The 19,595-nt window shown below is 45.9% G+C and overlaps 1 protein-coding gene across 1 annotated transcript in view; it reads right to left on the reverse strand.

Annotated features, from left to right (window-relative positions):
* The window catches only part of MMP17 (matrix metallopeptidase 17), a 41,962-nt gene that overhangs the window by 11,747 nt on the left and 10,620 nt on the right, over positions 1–19,595 (reverse strand). The window contains exons 2-4 of the mRNA XM_015644426.3: positions 8,838–8,970; positions 7,049–7,175; positions 785–1,068 (exon numbers count right to left, since the gene is read on the reverse strand). Coding sequence (XP_015499912.1) covers positions 785–1,068; positions 7,049–7,175; positions 8,838–8,970 — 544 coding nt within the window. The remainder of the gene's footprint in view (positions 1–784; positions 1,069–7,048; positions 7,176–8,837; positions 8,971–19,595) is intronic.

Consider the following 19,595-nt stretch of genomic DNA (forward strand, 5'->3'; position numbering starts at 1 on the left):
ATCTAACAAGTCATTAAGCTGAGGCAGCAGGATCCCATGAGGAGGCTGACAGAGGAGGTGGCATGACAAGTAAATTAGCAGCTGGTGGCTGCAGGGAAGACATTCTGTCAAAACACACCTGACACAAAGGCTGGGGACCTGATCCCCACAGATGGTTTTGCAGCTGAGGAACACTTGCTTCTGATACTCCCTCTGCTTATTAAAACTCTGCGCTCTCTCTTATTAAAACTCGGCCACCTGAGATGAAGGAAAAAAAGAACTGCATCTTGTAACCATCCTGATGTCAGGTAATAGACAGGAGATGGCAGGAAAAAACTAGGCCTTTTTTCCAGCACAACACAGAGCCCTTTATAGGTAGGTCAGTCAATAGTATACTTTCAAAATAGGAAACTGGGACATATGGCATTGGAGGCAACCAAAAGATGGCAAAGTCAGAGAATGAAGTCTCCATCCAAAAACTACAGCAGCAACATACCCAACCTGCAACCTTCCAGGTCTCAGAAGAGATGAGGCTGGGCAATGGGGAGCTCTGCAACTGCTGGAAGGATAATGAGAATCATGGAGATGCCATTGAGGCTTCCAGGAACAGAAGAGTGTCCTCAACACTGCCTTAGTTGATTTTGCTAGCAAGGCTGAGATGGGAATCAGTAGAAGAAGACTTCAGGGATCCTGAAGCCTGGGGTGAAGGTGTGGCAGAGGCTAAACCACTCCAGCCACGAGAGCAGAAGAGGGAAATTGTGAGCCCCTGTGCTTGGCTGCAGCTCTCCCACCCAGACCTACCTACCTGATGATCGGAAGGTCCAATATTCATCATCGTCAAAATGAGTGTCCCCTGCTGTGTGATGGTCTCCAGGGAAGAAAGCATGTGCCACTGTCCCACCAGGCCCGTCGAAGGGATAGCCATCATTGTGATCTGCCTTGGAGAAGTCTATCTGGATGTCAGCATTGTTTCCTGCCACTTCATGGAAATTCAGTGGGGTAATGTCACTCCAGACCTTCAGGGCATAGTACATCAGGGCTCGGACAGTGTCATGGCCCAGGTGGGACTCTTTTGGGAAGGTGCGAACTCTGAAATAAAGAGGACAAAAAAGAGGATGGGTCAGTAGCATAAAAGATCTCTGAGAACCACCAGAACTAGCTCTGCAGGTGCCTGGTGCATCAGAGGCACAGTGAGGCCTTCAGAGCTTTTTGAGTTTTTGGGGCCAGCTGGAATGGAAGAAAAGTCAATGCTCTCTGTATAACCCAACTGCCAAAAAGGATTCCTAATGTTGTTGATTTAATAGAGGAGAGGAAGAGACAAAGATGCAACAAGACACCTTGGCTTCCTAAAGGAATATATTTAGATAATCCTTCGTTGACAATTTTGACACAAATATACATGCTTTTCAAGCAAATGTACTGTTGACTGATTATTGACAAAAGCCTGTTTTGATGGCCATCTCTACCCAAGTAATAACGGATACTTTTTTTTGTGTACCAGCATGCCAGCCAGAGTGTTTTCATGGTTTGACTGATTTTTAAAGGCTGAAGTAACAATTACGATTACATCACTTTACCCTCCTGCATAATACAGCCGTGACAGCATTACTTGATACCGCACCACTTCCCATCACCAATGGGCAGTGATGACCTGACTAAATTCCAAGAGGTAATTACAAGCGTCAGAAGGGGCTCAAGCTCTTCCCGAGTAGTGATCTGAGTGCTGGGAGATACCATGGGTGTGAAAAGGGGAGTAGGAACAACTTGCTTGCTGACGTTGGGAACACATCCCACACCCTCAAGAGACAGGCAGCCCAAAGTAGGCTCCACATTCGGGCCAGGGCAAAACCTGTCAGGGGTAAATCTCAAATAGAGCAAAAAAGGACTCATGACAGTAAGCAGAAATGTCAGTAACAGTTCCTCTGAAGCACTTGGGAAGCTCATCCTAGAGATGGTGGGAATGAGTGGGTGAATCAGGCAAAACACATTGTAGCGAAATGAGCAAAAAATCATTCCTATCATTGCCTTTGCTATCCCTTGACTGGTAAAGAAAACCTTATTGACTCATCTAAATGAGTTACATGCACGTAACACCAGGTGATTGTAGGACTTCAAAGAAAACACATTTGTAAAGGAGACAGCATAGAGGTATAAACAATACGAGCATGGGATTAGAAAAGGCAATTTTCAGGCAATTTTTAATTTATGGAAGAGACTGTGTCTGGATGTAATCCTCTACAGTACAGAGAGAAAGGCCACCTGCATTCCAGATATTCATTAACTAGCTGTCTTCATCTTTCGTAACACTCCTCGGGACTTAGGTAAACCCTTTGCTGCTTTAATTTCTACTGAATAAGTCATTAAATGTGTAACACCATGTTTAGCCTGGGAATTATGACCTTTCTCCAGGATCATGGTGCCTAAGGCACAGAATCACATTTGGGGACCTTATCTGCTCTTTCCTTCTCAAGCCATGCTCACCACATGAGCTGTTTTCTTTTCCTTTTCTTTCCAGACATAGAACGAGGATAATAAATCAGATCTCCCTTGTACAAGGATGGTGGATAAAAAACCCTGTCTAAAGAAACAAATATTATTAATATTCATCCCAAGACCTGACTCCAGAAACATTAGATTAAGGCAGAAACAATATCAATACCTATTTTACTTCTTATAAAAAGTCCTACACCTCTGAGCTGACCCACATTTTATTAATATGCTGCAGGTGTAAGTGAAAAGTTCTTTATCCTTTATTCATTATCACTGTCATTTTTCAAGAGAATCCCATCAGAGTTTTCCATTTGATTTCATTTGGTTTGATTGCTGGAGCTCTGCTAATTCTTTTCAATGAGATTAGGAAAAGACTATTATGCTGATAGGATGCTTGTTTGCCTTGCATCACCCAATTTCACTGAAAAGGAGGCCCATTTCTAACAGCGTGCAGATAAATAAGCTTCCTCCTACCTTAATTTATTATTATTAGTACTAGTAGTAGGAGCAGTAGTAGTAGAGGTAGTAAATGATGCTTAGGTTTCCAGTAGGGAAAAGAACTCCTGGGATGTAAATCCCTTCTGAGACTCCTCTTACAGAACTCAGATCTTGGGCAAAAGCCTGATGTGAATAATTGGAGAGAAAGCTCTCTGCCCCAGACAGCCTCTGCCAGCCAGGAGGGTGATGAGGACTGAGGCTGCTCAGTCTCTCCAGCCACCTCACCAACACTGCCCTGAGCTGTAGGGTCAGTCGTATTCCTCTGCAAATCATACTCTGAGACATCCTGAGGAGTGTCCATCTCTGTGGCAGATGGGGCTGCGAGTTCCACAACGCTGCAACTTGTAGCTGCCGAGTGGTGCTGAGGGGCACAACTGGATGCCAAGGAGAAAATCTCCCCTCTGTGTTTAGAGCTCAGCCAGGCAGCAGCACTACCATGCAGACAAATGAATGCTGATTCTCACACAGTGCTGCCAGTCCTTCACGCGTCCCCCTCCTTTGCTTGACCCATCCCAAACAGACTTTGCATCTAGGATGGTTAATAAGTAGAGACTAGAGAGGACTGATCTGCCTCCGTTTGCCATTCAGGGGCACCCACACCTATTTTGATTTCTGGGCTCCTTGTTGGTTTTTGTCCTCCCAAAGACAAAAGTGGGAGAGCATCAGTGATGGATGAGAAATCAATACCTTGTTAATGAAAGCACTCTTTCACTTTCCCAGCCCTGAAACCACAGACAAATAGAATAAATGCAGAGAACTACCAAACACGGCAGGCTAAGGGCTGCACCTTAACCCACACTGATTTTTCTTGGAAGGAGAGGAAGAGGGGATAGTTGAAAGGGTAGATGCTTGCTGCCTTGGCAACTGTGCTTTTCCAGCTGCCCAGAGCCATCCATGGCACAGCAGCCCTGATCCAGTGCTACCCTGGCAGTGTTGCAGCACTGCATTGTCTGCAGGAGGAAAGCAGTGGGTGTTTGAGCCCTCCATCAATCCTCTCCCAGCATTTAGACTATCAGCCAAAAATGCTCATTTTTTTTTGTTCTCCTGCCATTTATTATACACAGAATGCCAGTCAGCCCCAAGCCACTGTGGCTTCCATGCACTGGCCTGCTCTCTGCTTCAGCTGCCCAGGGATTCTCCTGTGAGGGTCCCAGTTGCCTGTGACAGGGCATCACAATAACCTAAGGCAGCTTGATGCTGAGAGGTGACAGTCTGCCCGCCTTGGGCACCTGTCACCACCAGACATGGGGGACAAAGCAGTCTGGGCTTTGGATGGGAGGTCCCCATGGCAGGATGCCACTGATTAAAGGAGAAAAGCAGGAGGGTCAGGACTGTTGTGGGGATGGGAGCACAGAACTGGAGACCACACTCTTCCTCTTGACTGCCGCCCCTCCATGCCTGAGCAAATCCACACCTGGGTTCAGGTAGTGGCACCTCGGCTCAGGGGATGGCTCAGGACACTCACAGCAATGGTGGGCCCTGACTGTCTGGGGTCACTGCTCCTCTGCCAATCAGGTCTGCTCTTGCTTCGGCAGCCCAGGGCCTAAGCATCAGTGTCAAACACTGCAACTCTGATGAGATGGCACAAGGGAGTACTCCTTAACCAGAGACAGATGAAAGCCAGTTCAGTTCAGCACTGAAAGAAAAAAACGGGGAAATTTTAAAAGCTGAGCTTCCACAGCTCCCCCTGCCCCAGGGAGCCCAAAGCATGCAAAGGTGAGGCATGGCCCTGCTGCTGCACTTCCCAGGACTGTGGGGACAGAGAAAACACTGGGAAGAAATGGAGATGCCAGCTATGAACTCCCCTTCACTGGGAAGCAGAAGCAATAAAACAAAACTAACCAGAAGCAATAAAACAAAATCTGCAAGTGATAAACAAGGCTGCAAACATGAGGGGGAAGTGACTGTGGCAGCTCCGGCACTGATGCCGGCAGAGGGCATCCACAGCACGACACTCTCTGCCTTGGCACCTGGGGAGAGCACAGGGAAAATTAAATGATAACAAAAACAATCCTGCAAAAAGAAAATGTACGTAATGTAATATCCAGGAAACTCTACAAGGAGCTGAGGCACAGAAAACCTTCTATTTATGATGTTGCAATAGGATGTTACCAGGGTGCTACTAGGCTGTACTGTGAGCTGTGCAGAATGCAGCCTGCATTGTTTTTCTCCCTGAGCCCTCCAGTCCCACAGGTTAGTTGTACTCTAAGGTAAAAAGAAGAAACCTGAACGACCTGTATATCTATAAAATTTTGTTTGCCCAAAACTGCCTTCTCAATCAGTGCATGTGCTTATTTTGAGGCCATCCTTTCCTAGAGCTCCGCTCACCTGTTTTTCCAGCCTTTCAATTGTTCAGGTTTTTCTTCAACTTTTAAATCCATGTCAGGGTAGCATTTAGTTTTGTTTTCCTCTTTTAAAATCTTGAAGTGATGTGTAAAAGGTAAGAGAGTAAAACTTTTATGTCTCTATTGGCCAATTTTCACGGCACTTTCCAAAAACCCAGTTTAATCTCAAGTGCTGGATGTAAATACTACGTTGGAATTTCTGTAATGCTCTAGCGTTCTGCTGGCTACAACCTACAGTTGTAAAATACAGCCCTTTCTTGGACAAAAGCCAAGATTTTGGAAAAGATCAAAGAATAAAAAGCAGAAATTACTTTGTCAGGAAATGGATTTTTTTTATGCCTTACATATAATATTGTCTCAGACCTAAACCCCTTTTTATGGCAATCTTTGCTGCAGCATCAGTTTCTGAGGGGGTGAGAGACATCCCAGGGCTGCATCCACCGGAACAGCCAGACCCCATTTCGCCTCCACATTTGTCTCCATCCTGGATTTGAGGATCCTGTGTCAGCACATCCAAACTCCTGATGGACCTGCAGTGCCAGTCCTGCAAACGTGCTGCCCAGCCACCACACCTGCCCTGACATGGCTCGTCACTCAGGTTTGACAGGAGCTGCTGGGGTCAGGCTGTGCACAAGCCATGCGCCTGCACTGGCTCTGGCAGCTCCCAGAATGCCAGGGCAGGTTTGTTTTTTACCTCTAAAGGATTTTCTCCCTTCTGAAATGTGGAGTCTATTCTTCTTTCCCCATCAAGTCAGGGCTGGGCAACAGGGAGACAGGCTGAGGTTTGATAACATGGGTCACTTTATGACATGAAGCCATCTATGAACCAAAATTGTTTCTTACTGAAGCTGAGTTTTGTTTATCTTTTCTCAAAATAAAGTCTCAAAGGAATCTGCAGGACCATAAACCAAATATCTGCTAAGGCCATAGTTTCAACATGTGCCAACAGTAACAGCCAAGCTGACATTTACTACTGCAGTGGGAAGAGGACTCTCTCTAGGAGCTATGCCAGGATCAAAGAGAAACTTATTAGTAAGGAGAACTTCCCATAAGATCCACATGTATTTTCAGGACATTACAAGCACCTCATGCTGCACACTATTCTTAGAGAAAAAATCAGTGCAGCACATGGGAATTGAGGGAGGAAAAATGAGTCCCAAAAAGCACAAATCTTGGTGAGACAGGGATCAGTTTGCTTGCCAATCCTGACCTGCAGCATACTTCTGAAAGCTGGACCTGAACTTCTGTGTGTGTCACAGGTGCAGAGGGACCCACATCTGTCCCTCCCTGACACTGAGGGAAAAATACTCACCCATATATATATCAAGGATTAGGAGAAAAAAAGTGACTTTATTACCCAGAAAATGCTCCTACCCTTGGACTCAGGTGGGGCAAGAGAAGAAGCTCCAGACTTGGCTGCTGCCGGAGAAAGCACAGAGCCCTAATGAACTCAAGAAAAAAGATGCTCTAACAACCATTGCAACCCAGCAAAAAGCTGACAGCTAATTCAACAGCCAAATCTGCACCATTCCCAGGCACTGCCAAGTGTGTCCAAGAAATCTCTGCTGAGACTGTCAGGAGAAGAGTTAAAATAAATGGTCTATGGGGTCCTGGGAGCTGAGAGGGACATGTTTTAATCAGCACCCTAAAACTCATCTCAAAGCCACATTTAACAAAGGTGACTGTGGAACTGGTCTTTTGCTGCAAGACTTCAGCAGGGACTGATGAATTCCTACCTCCAGGACAAGTTCCTTTTTCTCCACTTGGTCACAGTCTGGGCAAATCGCTTCCTCCTGGTCTCTTCAGTGGTGAGGTCGGGCAGAGAGCAGCGAGGGGTCTTCATTAGCTCCAGGGTGGCTTCATCTAGCGTTAGAGAAAAAACAAGAAATCATGGGAGTGGTGGGTTAAGAAATCCCAGGGGAACAAAGACATGGGAAATGAAATGCTAAGAATGAGCCAGAAGAGCAAAAGTCTAAGATTTAATATCTAATACTTAGGAGCCCACTGGGCTAGCCCCAGCATGTTGTGGTGACTCCCAAGGAACACTGGGCCCCTATGTTCCACTGCTGCTCCTGCCACTGGACAGCAATTACTGCTGGAAGCCCACCTGTGGCCAGCTTTGATTATGTTTTGAAACATTTTTTAAATATTCTGTTTTGTTCTCTCTTGATGAATTTCCCAGTATTCCTCTGTCAAGGAGAAACAGTCACATGTAAATAAACTCCTTCTCTCTTCAGCTAGGAGCTCATTTGAAGAATGTCCATATTCCTTCTTATTAATTATTTTAAATGAATGAAAGCTTGAAGTGTCTGTTCTCACCAGCTGAAATGCAAAAAAGTTGTTTCATTCACTCATTTCCCAGCTGAATTTACCTCTTAAACTCTGTTTTCATAAACAAACCCACAACTATGACCTCCCCAGGGCAGCCATCCTTCCCACCCCGGCCCGTTTCAAATGCCTCCTCTGAAAATGCAATTTGAACGGCTATTACTGTTCTGAGGTCTCCTGCAGCTTCTGATGTAGTGGAAGAGAAATTATTGCATGTGCTCAATTAAGACCAGAGAAAGGAAGTGTTGGGATGCAGCCGTGGCTTCAGAGGTCCAGTGGAGGGGTTCTGGGGTGTTGGGATGGATAGAGACCCGCCTGCTAATTAGCTGCTTCTCCTTAATTGTGTCCTGAGCAGCAGAAGTACGCTGGCCCCGTGGTGGGAGGGTAACAGAGGGGAGGAGAACAGAGAGGCACCCTTCAGAGGGCCGGGATAATGCTGGCTTTCTCCTTCCCTCAGTGAAGGCATTGAGAGAAATGACCCACGCCACGCTGGTGAACTCAGGCTGCTTCAGCCTGCCCTTGGACTGCTCCCTCCCAGGCAGACGTGCCTGCCCCTGCTGGCCAACGGAGCTGCTGGAGCAGGTGATGGGCTCCTGGCTGGCTGGGCATGACTGGGGAGTAGCTGGAGCTGCTGTGGAACAGTGAGATCGCAGGAGAGCCCCGAAGAACCTCCTGTCTCTATGCACTTTGAGCAAGAGCAAACAGAGTTGGGGTAATGCAATACCATCCTTCTCCCTTCCCTGCCTGTGTCCCAGCACCAAAGAACCCAAAATATAAATGTATACAAATTGAGAGTCTTAATCAGGATTTCTGTTCAATTCCATTTGATGCTGCAAGTAAGGTTTCAAACAGGACAACTTTCTCCCTTTTTATCCCCTAGTCTTTTTTAATTCTTTTTGTTGGAACACACCAAGAGCTATTTTAAGTACACTAAGAACCCCAAGGGTCTCTGGGTCTGTTGAAATAATTGCTTGCCTCAGGTTCTTGAAAACACAAGACAACAGAGCACCTGAGCCATGTAATTACTCTTCCAGCTGCAAACTGGGCCGTATGCTCCACCCATGTGATCTTTTTGTGGCGCTTTTCCTGGTGCTGCTCCAGAACACAATACCAAATCTCTTCTGCCCCACAGACCCGCAAAAAGCCATCCCTGCCTCGCTCTGCACCAAGAAGAAAGAGGGGTCATGAGCCACTGACCTAGGACTCCTGTGGCCTCCAGCCCCCCGAACCTCTGCATGGCAGTGATGGCCTTGGTGAGCTCCTCCTGCGTCTGCAGCTGCCCCGTGACAGGGTCCGGAGGAGGCAGATACCCAAATTTTGTCAGCCAGTCCTGTGAAACAAGGTGAAGGGGAAATGAGAAAAGGAAAGGAAGGCAATATAGACACAGGGAAAATACACCCTGAAGGTCCTCTCCCTTCAGTGCACCCTGATGGTTTGAGGGCATTAGCTTAATGGTTGGACTCGATCTCAAGGGTTTTTCCCAACTTAAATGATTCTGTAAGGGTGGCTTGTTTTACTCTGACCTTCACAACACCAGGATTTTGTTTGGAAATAAGCTCAGTCATGAAGTCTCTGAGCCCTCTTTGTGCCACACAGTCATCCAAGACCTGAGGCAGTTGACCTCAGCATTGACACAAAACTGAGCCCTCCTCTCCAGCATTTCCACACTCCCTGGTTTAATCACCTTTGTGCCAGTTGCCCTAAAGTATTTACAGCCAGGTGTGGGTCTCTCTACCACTAGAAAGCAGAAGGGAATGAAACCCCTGAATGTCCCTCTTTCCCAAAGCCTAGACAAGCACAGCCATGTGCCAGTGATCCCCTTGCCACAGGCATCTCATTAAACCCAAATCCACATTTCAATTGGAATTTGTCTCTCAAAGGACAATCCATCTTTATGAATATTTTTCTCTTTCTCTCTTCAGGCTAAAATTGATGGGAAAAATGCTATAAATCTCCTTCTTACAACTGCTTTTTAAATGTCACGTGAATTACGAGACATTTCTAAGTCCTTCCTTACCTTCCTTCTCTCTCCCTCCATTGCCTCGACAGAAGGATGAGCAAAGAATAATAATACTGCACACAGGGAATGCCATAAACACCTGCCCTCCATTTTCTTTATCTGTATCAAATATTGATCTGTTTAGCCTCACGAAGACTGATATTGATCCAGACTTCCACTACAGTCAATTCACCACAAATTTATTGTAGCCAGATTAGTGCCAGAAGCCAGTAGCTGCTTATTGCTACACTCTGAATGTCTCATAGTTTGGTGTCACCTGCAGCTGCCACCCTGAATACCACAGTACCCCTAGCCCATCTCTGCAAAATCCAATTAAACAGATTCACACTTACAGAGCTTTATGACAGATCTCCCCAGGCTTGGTGTGACTCTCTATTGGGGAGCATGGCCTGCTGTGCTGGGTTTCTCACCAGCAATTCACTTCTTTCCACACCCTTCTTCACAGTTGCCTTATTTCAGTGAGATGGTGCGCTCAGGAAACAGCTTGTCTGGACGTTTCTTGTTGCTTAATGCACCTCCATTAGCCACCACCTTGCTGGGAATGTGTGAGCATTCTCACAGCCCTTCCTTGCCATGGGGCTGATGGCCAGGCCCAGTGCCATCCCGTCTTCTACTCTGCTACAGTTTGTCCCTTTGCATAGCCAAGCCATTTGTGACAGAACTTAGAGATACAATTAATCTTTGATTCTTCATGAGAAATTGGCTGTGACACTGAGGTCAGCAGCTGGCCCATCAACTGCTGAGGATGGTGGAATTTAATTTGGTTTCTTCCTTGGCCATGGAAACAATGTCATTTCTCCTGTAATGACAGTGGAGACACTGCCACACTAGAGACAGACAAAACTCAGCTGTCCTTGGGAGCTCCTGGGGATGAAGGCAGCAGCAAAAGGCTGGGGAAAGAAACAGCAGCGGGATAGCCAACAAAAGTCGCATGGGTCTCCTTTCCTTCCTAAGCCCAAAGAACAGAGAAAGCACAAATTTAAACGGACACCCCGAAGCAAACTGGGGGCTCTCTACGTAAAAGATGGAATGAGTGGTCAGAGATCACAAATCCTTCACCTGATCTACCTTGCAAGCATGGATCTCCCTTCATGTGATTTTTCATCGAGACCATCAAGTTTATCCTGCTTTACTCAGATCCTCCTTAGTTTTACAGACCTTTGTGATATTGCTCTCATTCAGCTCTTTTCCATGTAGGGGTTCTGGCTGGCTTCCTCTCTCCTTGTAGCAAAGCTGATTCATAACATTGAACTTTAACATTCCACCTTTGCTGTGGCAGAAAATTTCAAGAGAAACCGAAGCTAGCTTGGAGATGAGAAAGAAGAAGCAAAAGTTGTCTGGCTAATTGTCTGCATGTCCCCTTCTCAGATATTCTCTTGTCCTTGATAATGACAAAGGCTAAACTTACATACTTCTATAAAGAAGAATATGAAAACATTTTCCCTTGAGATAACTTCAACACATCCCATTCTTATTTTCACCTTAATAAAAGAGAACTTTTTTATTGCCAGCTCTCATTATCTTTTATTTCTTATTAAGAAATGTTTAAATGAAATAGCGATTTCAGCCGAATGCTAAAATTCTATGAACACATTTCTTGCCTCAGCTGGCACGATAAAAACTTTTCTTAAAAGTGTACTGTGCTAAATGAATCGACCTAATCCCATGAGAATATTCAGCTTCAAGAACTATTTCAAAAGTAAAAAAAAAATTGCTTCATCAAAAAAATCATATTAAGCCAATGTCTAACCATCTTCTGGCTCTGAGAGGAGATGGGAACAAGTGGGGCTGCGCTACATGACTCAAACCATGCCCCAAGGTAGGTACCTTGGTCTGGGGCTCACATGATCCTGGTTCAATTTTTATGGGAATCACCATCAGCAAAGATAGGTCTGGGAGCCAAGTCCAGAATTAATCTTCTGATCCAGCTCTACCACTGAGAAATACAGAATGAAAGGCTCTGCACTGGCTCAGGTCCAGCAAAAATAAAATAAACCGAAAGGCAAAAAGAAAGAGCTGCATGCCTGGCAAAAAGGTCCAAAACCACCCACCCATCTGCCCCGCCTCTCCACCAGCAAAACACAGCTGCCAGCAAGAGCCCTGGTGCTGCTCAGCACAGAGCAGCAGCACACACATTGCCTACAAACCACAGCTGGGAAGTTTATGGACAAAACAGTGTCCCTTCTGGGGGTTGGAGGCCCTTCTGGGGCCCTTGCTCTATTCCAGATGGTGGGACTTGCACGATGATCGCAGCAGAGGAAAAAAGCCATTGCAACTGTCTCACAGCAGTAGTACTAAGAAAAGTGAAAAAAAATGAAAAAAATGAAATTTTTCCATGTTCCCCTGCCTCTTCACCCTTTCATTTTACCATCCTCTACCATGGGTGATTCCCAACAGAAGATTTACAGTCTTAAACCAACTGCTCCAAAGCAGATTTTGCCTTTGCAAAGGGACCTTGTTAGCAACACCACGGTGTTGTTCTTTCACAGAGCAGCTTCCACATGTGTGTTTGGAGACAGATTACTCACTTAACTGGCTGAAAATAAACTGTACTTTTTTTTTTCTCATCTGGGTTCCCGTCTGTAACGGGGAAAAGCCTGCTTCTTGCCTTAAAAAGATGTTTAACAGAACCCAAAACTACAGATTTTTTCACTTTTATTTTTCCCATTTGGAGAAGGACAAAGTTCAGAAAAATGGTAATGCAGTCCTCCCATCTGCAAATAAGCTCTGCTTCAATTTTGGAGGTTTTTTTTTGCTCCTAAAGCCACTTGAATGGAATACCAGGGAGCAGCCAGGCACTGGATCTTTCCAGGATCAAGCGATCACCCAGAGTGAAGTGTTGGCTGCCACAGTAGTGAGGCTTCTGGTATTACATATGTAGAGAGAATATTCTGACTAAAATGGCAATTTCATTTATTTCATCTCTCCACCTCCTTTGTATCAATATTCTTTTGTTCTGGAACCTACTTACCTGCTTCATTTTAAAATAGACATAGATATTGCCCCTCTTTTATGGAAGATTTATGAGCTCTGTAGGTCTGCTTTTACAAATATTAATATTATATAAGATGATGAGCTTATTCAACTGCCACAGGCAAAGGAAAGACTCAGTCAGCAAGTTTTCTTCCTGATGATTTCTTTTTAAGTGTGGTAGGTTGGTTCCTTACAAGGCAAACTAGTTCAGGGTGACAAGGAGAAGATAAACAGGATAAACAGCAAAACAGAAATCAGGATAAGCAAGCCAGCTCCACAATTCTGCCTGCTATTGTAGTACTAAAATGACTATCTAGCTAAAGCTTAGGCCCAAACAATCAGGATGGTTTTTTTCTCTCTGAGGAAAACAGCCCTAATCCCGCAGAGGTCAAAACATTCCTTTTGCTCAGGGATGGATATTGTTATCCTCAATGTACCCAGCCTTTTACCAAGCTGAGAGGAGAGGAACTGGTGCTGGGATAAGCCTCATCCCCATGGATGCTGCCAAGGCTGTGTAAACCCACTACCTCTTGCTGTCCTCCAAAACCCCGAGCCTTCAGCACGCGGGGGCAGGCACATTGTGAGAGCCTGGGGTCTTCCCATGGTGTTCTGTGCCAGCCAGGATCATCACTGGTGCAGTTATTCCCCCACCAGCAACAGCCCATGTGCAGCATCCACATCCCACTTGGCTTGCCAAGCGCTCCAAGGCGACCCTCCCCACAAGCCTAAAACGATTCCCCTCGGGGATCAGATACTGTCACACAGGCATGTGGCTCTTTGCACCCACCACACCCATCCTCTCACCTGTGCCCAGAACATTAGAGATGATCCCTGCCAACTCGAGCAGCCCGAGCAAAGCATTTCCAACAATAAATCCTCCACTATGGCAAAGTAAAACTACTAGGGGAAAGCAAACAAGGTCTTTGGACAAGAAAAGTTCAAACAACTTTAGGCAGAGTAAATTCAAGACGTATTTGATCTGAACAGCAAGAAAAATAATTTAAGTGTGTGGCTTCAGCCTCCTTCTGCTGCTGGAAGCTCCACTTGCTCCCCGCACACAGCCCCAGTGAACAGGACTGAGCACCCTCCTGGCCAATGAAGGCAGGATCTGAGCACGCATCAGCCATCACAACACCAGGGACCTGAGGACAGCAGAGGTAAAGCAAAAATTCCTCACTACTTGGGCATGTGAAGCTGCGGGGAAGGAGGCAGTGGGTAAATGGGGAACATCCAGGAATAAGAACACTCCCCAGAGCCCCAGTGAGTAAGTGCATGTTAATTTTACATAAGGGTGGACTTTACAGGAAGGCCCTCTTGGACACACATCTTGTAATGAAAGGTTAACGCTTAAATTATTCTCTGTGAACACATAGTTTCACAAGTCTTTGTGAAAGCCTGAAGTACTGGAAGCCAGAAGTACAGGCCCACATGGGGTCTGGCACTGGCAGGACTTTGAGCTTCAAGGGAAAATAGAAAGGTTGCAGGAAATTATATTTCTTTATATTTGCACACTTACCACAGTGCTGGCCCCAGCTGGGACCAGCTAAAGAAGTGGTGAAACCATAGCTTTTTAATTAAAGAGCTGTCTGACTACACTGTTATTCAAGCTCATTTTGTGGCTTTTCTGGCCATGAGTCTCCAAGGCACCCCAGGGAAAATCAAAGCAACATTCTCATGCACTGCCCTTCACTATCCCCTTGGTTTGTTAAGAGGGGCTGAGCATGTACAGTGTGGCCAGACACTCCCTGGGGCTCTGTACCAAAGGAAGGCACCTGTAGGGCCATGATCCCTCCCTCCCTCACCACTTGCAGAAAACCTGCCCCACAGGAGCAGGACACTGCATTTTTCCATTACAGGTACAGGATGCTTCAGAATAGTGTTTAAGGAGGTTTGTGGTCCAGGTTCTCTCAACAGCCACTGCCCATCAACTACATGCCTGCAGGGAGAGCTCCCTATCTTAAGGAAATTAATCCAAATCTAGCCTCCTGCAGATTCAGTGTCTGAGCTCTACATCATGCCAAGAAATAGACAAGGAGAAAAGATTTACTGCTTCTCATAAGGGGGTGTCTGAACCACTTAGTGCACCCTCAGAAGGCTCTGAGCATCTTGACACCTGAAAGCGGAACACACTAATGAAGGGATATGATAAAAACAGCTTATTGTGCAAATTAAAGACTTTTGTCTTTCTGCTTTGTCATATAATGTCCCACTCTTCAAGCCCAGAAACTGGGGAAAAGTGGGAAGACAGGACCACTGTCCCCAAGGAACCAGCCAGGGCCCTACTCAGGGCAGCTCTGCAGCATCTTTAGCAGCAGCAGGAGCCAAACTCAGACAGGGGGAGGATTCAGGGGCTGATTAGGTGAGATGCTAAAGCAGCTACATAAAGAAGATGCAGTTATATATAATTTTAATTATGCATATAATGGCTATATCTTTGTATTACCTTATTTCATTATTGACAACCTTTTCTCACATACGCATTTTAATTCTCAAATCCAGTCACTAACAGAAAAATTTATAAATAATTTAATGCACAACAAGGCACCAATTCTCTTCAAAGCAGCAGTCCTGGAATGAGGCCACTGAAAACTCTCTCAGCATCTGATACTTTAATGTCATACCAGCAGTATTGCACCCAGAGGGTAACAATATACAGCTCCTCCAAGCTACACAGGCTCATTTAGAAGCTGCAGCTGAGGAGCTTCTGCAAGAAAAACATCTCTTGGTGATCATCAAAATACAAGAGAAATCTTTGGCATGCACCAATGCAAGGAGAGCCTGCCACTGAGTTTGTAACACCAGCTTGTGAGCTGCGGAGTGAAAGGAAAGAAACCTTTCTCCTCAGAGGACTTCAGAGTCCTCTCTGCCCTGGAGACCCATAACCAGCTACAAAGATTGGGCTGGGTGGGAACATTTCCCTATCAAAGCCCTTTGGCACTGCAACATTGTATTTAGGATGGAGAACTTGTTACAGCACATCAAATGGCACCAACCGAAGAAGTTCTCGAGCACTGAGAGCAGCTGCTGAGTACCAGCATCCCTGCAAAATAAGCCCGGGAGAGCCGAAGCGAGACCCTCACCTCCCAGCTCATCCTGGAGGAAACACCACTAGTTAACCTCACCCACAATCGATGTTTGTTTAACAGACAAATTTTTCTAATTATATTTACCAGCTTTGCTAATTTTTACATTTTACTTTTTCATTGCATTTATTGCCCCCAGCAAAGCTGTATTTAAAAGGTATTGGTTAAAACAACAGATACCTGGAGCTGGAAATTAGCTGTTATCAAAGACAAGTGCATATTTTACTGATTGCTGAATCAGTGCTTGCAAGGCACTGGATCAGCCCAATTGCCACCACAGAAACCCTTTTTGCTTCTCCATCACTGAGGCAACACCTCCTTAAACTGATAATTTTTGCATTACTCAGTGGAAGGGGAGAGATGTGGAGAGCTTCTCTGAGCCCTTGCTTCCATCAACCCCTCCCCATGGCCCTTGTGCTCTGTCTTGGGCTCAGGTAAGGGGCAATGTAAAAGGAGCTGCTGAGACAGCTCTGTGGCACTGCAAAGGGGAGGTGAGTGCATCCACCTGCTGTGGGATCACTCTGGATTTGCTGCTTTTCCATGTGTGTGGTGCAGGGAGCATGGGCAAGCCTTCTGCTCTACAGTAAGACGGGAAACTAGGACACATTCCCAAGTACCATTGGGTTTTGCCAGTAATACTAATAAACCACAGCTGGCATTAAACAGAGTGCAGAAAAAAAGTCTAAACTGGTACTGCAACACAGTGACAAAACATTTGCAGCTAGTGGCGTCAAATGAACTGCAGGCAAAACTTCATCTGAAAGACCACCTGGATGATGAGTTTCCTCCAATTCCCTCCCACAGATAAATGCAGAGCATTTGCTAATGTCAGTAAGGGGAAATGCTCTGGATCACCCTCGCACTGCCTCTGCCAGCCTGCTCCAGAATGGCCCAATTCTGCATCCTGCAGGCAGGGTCCTGCTCTAGGTGCTGTGGGCAGGCTCCACCCCTACCTGCTAAAAACTTCTCGGCCCCAAAACACAAAGGGCTGGCTAGTTTTGCCAAGGATATCCCAAATCACTGCCCCTGTCTTTCCAGCCCCCTTTATACACAACTAGGAGGTGTTGCTGCAGGCTGGGTTAACTCCTGGTTTGGGCATCCTTGGGACATTCAGGCAAAAGTCCTGTGGCTGTGGCGGGCATCACCCTCTGGTCCTCTCCCTGCTTTTACCTCGTGTGGGAGCAAACAGGAGCAAACAGCCTCTGCAAAGGGGCTTTATCTTTGTTGGCAGAAAGCTGTGAAGGTTGGAAGGCAGGGAGGGAAATTTCTGCTGTCAAAATCAAAGCCGCAGTAATTAAGCAGGCATTTCTGGGAGGTGGATGGCAGAGCAGTAGTGAGCAGTGACACTAGGGACTGCACACATACAACAGGAAATCTCATCCCACTCCACAGCACACCGTCCCAGCCCCAGGGCTATGGCTGGTGCCAGGAGCAGGGTCACCAGGCTGCTGAGCCCTGTCCCACTCCTATGTACCAGCGCACTCTGAGGACCCTCACCCTGCTGTTCAAAGTTCATCTTCACCCTGCAACTCAAAACTCACCCTTTCTTTCTTCAAACCTAAGAAAATCTCCCTGAAAGAAGAAGTGGGGGAAGAAAAGAAGCGGATTGTAGAGCACTTCTCAGTCTGATGTACAAAAGCCAATTACCAAAACAGATGTGAATCTGTGGAAAAGGCCCTTGCGTATGGGGGAAGGCAGCTGCTGGCCTTTCCCACAGCCTGGATCGATGCTGCTCTCTGCTGGCATCTCCTCACCAGATTTTTGTTTGTTCCAATGATAGGTTGCCAAGGTGTTAAAGTCGAATCATTCAAATTGCTTGCAGAGTGAAAAATACTCAAGGTTCAAAATTACACCTTGACCCAGCTGGGTCAATTATCACCAATTTCTATGGTGGAAGATTGCAAGAGTTCAGAGGAAGAGAAAAAGAAGTCTTGTCCTTTCTTCACCTTGCATACAAATGAAAACCAAAGGCGAACTTCTTGCTCTTGACATAACCATGTTTTAAAGAGTTTCACAAACATCCATTCCCTCATTTGAGCTCTCACAGAAGACATACTATCTCTTTTAAATATGACTTGTCCTTGGCAGCGCACAGCCTGTCCTCTATCTGTAACACTTTAAGAAGCCAACAAGTGGTTATTTGCAAAACTGATGGTAGGAGAGGGATATGATCTATTTTAAACCTCAGCAAAACTGGCCAATTTCATGAGGTTTGAACATACAGCCAAATTAATCAAGTCATACAGATTATGAAATGTGAAATACTGCCCCCCAAGCTCTCCACTCACATGGGAATGATTTAGAAAATGCCCAACCATATCAAGGAGCAGCGAGGAGAGAAAAAAAAAATAATAATAAAGCAAATACTTTCCAACACACAATGGTTTCCCAAGCAGTGATGCTCTCCCTATCAGAGCTTCTGTGTCTCATGAGTTCCACCTCGACTTGGCTTTCTGTCATTGCCACTCTGCTCTTCCAGTAATGAAGCGCAAGGAAAATTGGGAGGGATGTTTTTGGGCTCTGGACCCACTCACTTCTGCCTCTTTTTCAGTGGAGCTGGATCCAACCCTTTCTTCCCAGATGCTTTGGCTACCTTCTGTCTTTCCCTGCTGCCTTTACACAGGTACTGACAGCACATGTTCCACAATCCAGGAAAGCAGACCCTGTTTGGGAACAGCTGCACCCCTTATAGGAGAAATAAATCCAGGAAAAGGCATTTCCTTCAACACCAAAATTATGGATTCCTCTGACTTACTCTATCTTGTTTGTGAGGTCTTGCTATTCAGTCATTTGGAGACTGTTTATTGCCTCATTTTTCCTTTTTTTCTTTTTTTTCTCTCTGAGCAGCTCTGTTTCTGCACAGTCACCAAAGATGGGCCAGTTCTGGTCAGCTCCTTCTGGGATGGCTTGAGCATGTCCTGTCTGGACTGTGATAATACCATAAGAGCAGAAAGTGCTGTTGCTCCCACAACTGAGTGCCCCAGGAATGAGTTCCTTCTCCAGAACAATGTGGATGGGCACCTGAAGCCCTTGAAAAATGGAGGTATTTTGATTTTCTCAACAGAGCAATTCCCCCTGCCCTCATCCTCATAGGGGAACCCACTGGGTCATATTTTACTCCAGCTGCTACTGCCTTTATTACTGCGGTTTCTCCAGGCTCAGTCATGGCTTCAGTGGTCACATTTTTATTTTTTTTATTATTATTTTTTTTGCTATAAACAATCTGTTCCCTATTTGCAAACTGAGATCTCCTCCTCTGCACCAGCCCAGCTTCATCACCCACAGTTGCAGTGAGACCCTGCACCCTTCCCCAGGCTGTCCAAGCCAACACATCACCCCACTCCCAGCTGCTACCCAGCAACTTCCAGTCCTTTAGAGCATCCCAAGGTGATGTGCTGGGGACCTGGCTGCCAGTTAGTTTGCTCTTTAGGGTTCAAGGCTACACTGGGGATGAGGAGCATGCCATATTGATTTTCTCTGATTGCTGTTCTTGCAACCATCCTGGTAAAGAAACATTTGTTATTCTGTAATGGATCCCTTTGGAGGCCATTCAGGCATCCTACCTGCTACGCAGCAGAGCTGACAATTTTGCCAGAAACTCTGCTTTGAAAGAGTTTGCAATATTAATCAACTACTGCAGTTGTATATCTTGGCTCTGAACAAGATCCGAGCCTCTCTGAGCATGTGAACTCAGCTCCTTGTCCCTGTTCAAGCCTGGCTTTGAACAAGTCAGGCTCCTAACACTGAATTCCCTCAACACATCAGAAGTACATTATTGCTCCTCCACAAAAGGAAATTAATTAAAAGGACTGTCAGGGTTCAGGCACAGTATTGGCCTAGATAACCTACAGGTTGAGAGATGATCACAGAGCTACAAAA

Source organism: Parus major, chromosome 15, assembly GCF_001522545.3.
Source record: "Parus major isolate Abel chromosome 15, Parus_major1.1, whole genome shotgun sequence".
In the NCBI taxonomy this organism is placed as follows: Eukaryota; Metazoa; Chordata; class Aves; order Passeriformes; family Paridae; genus Parus; species Parus major.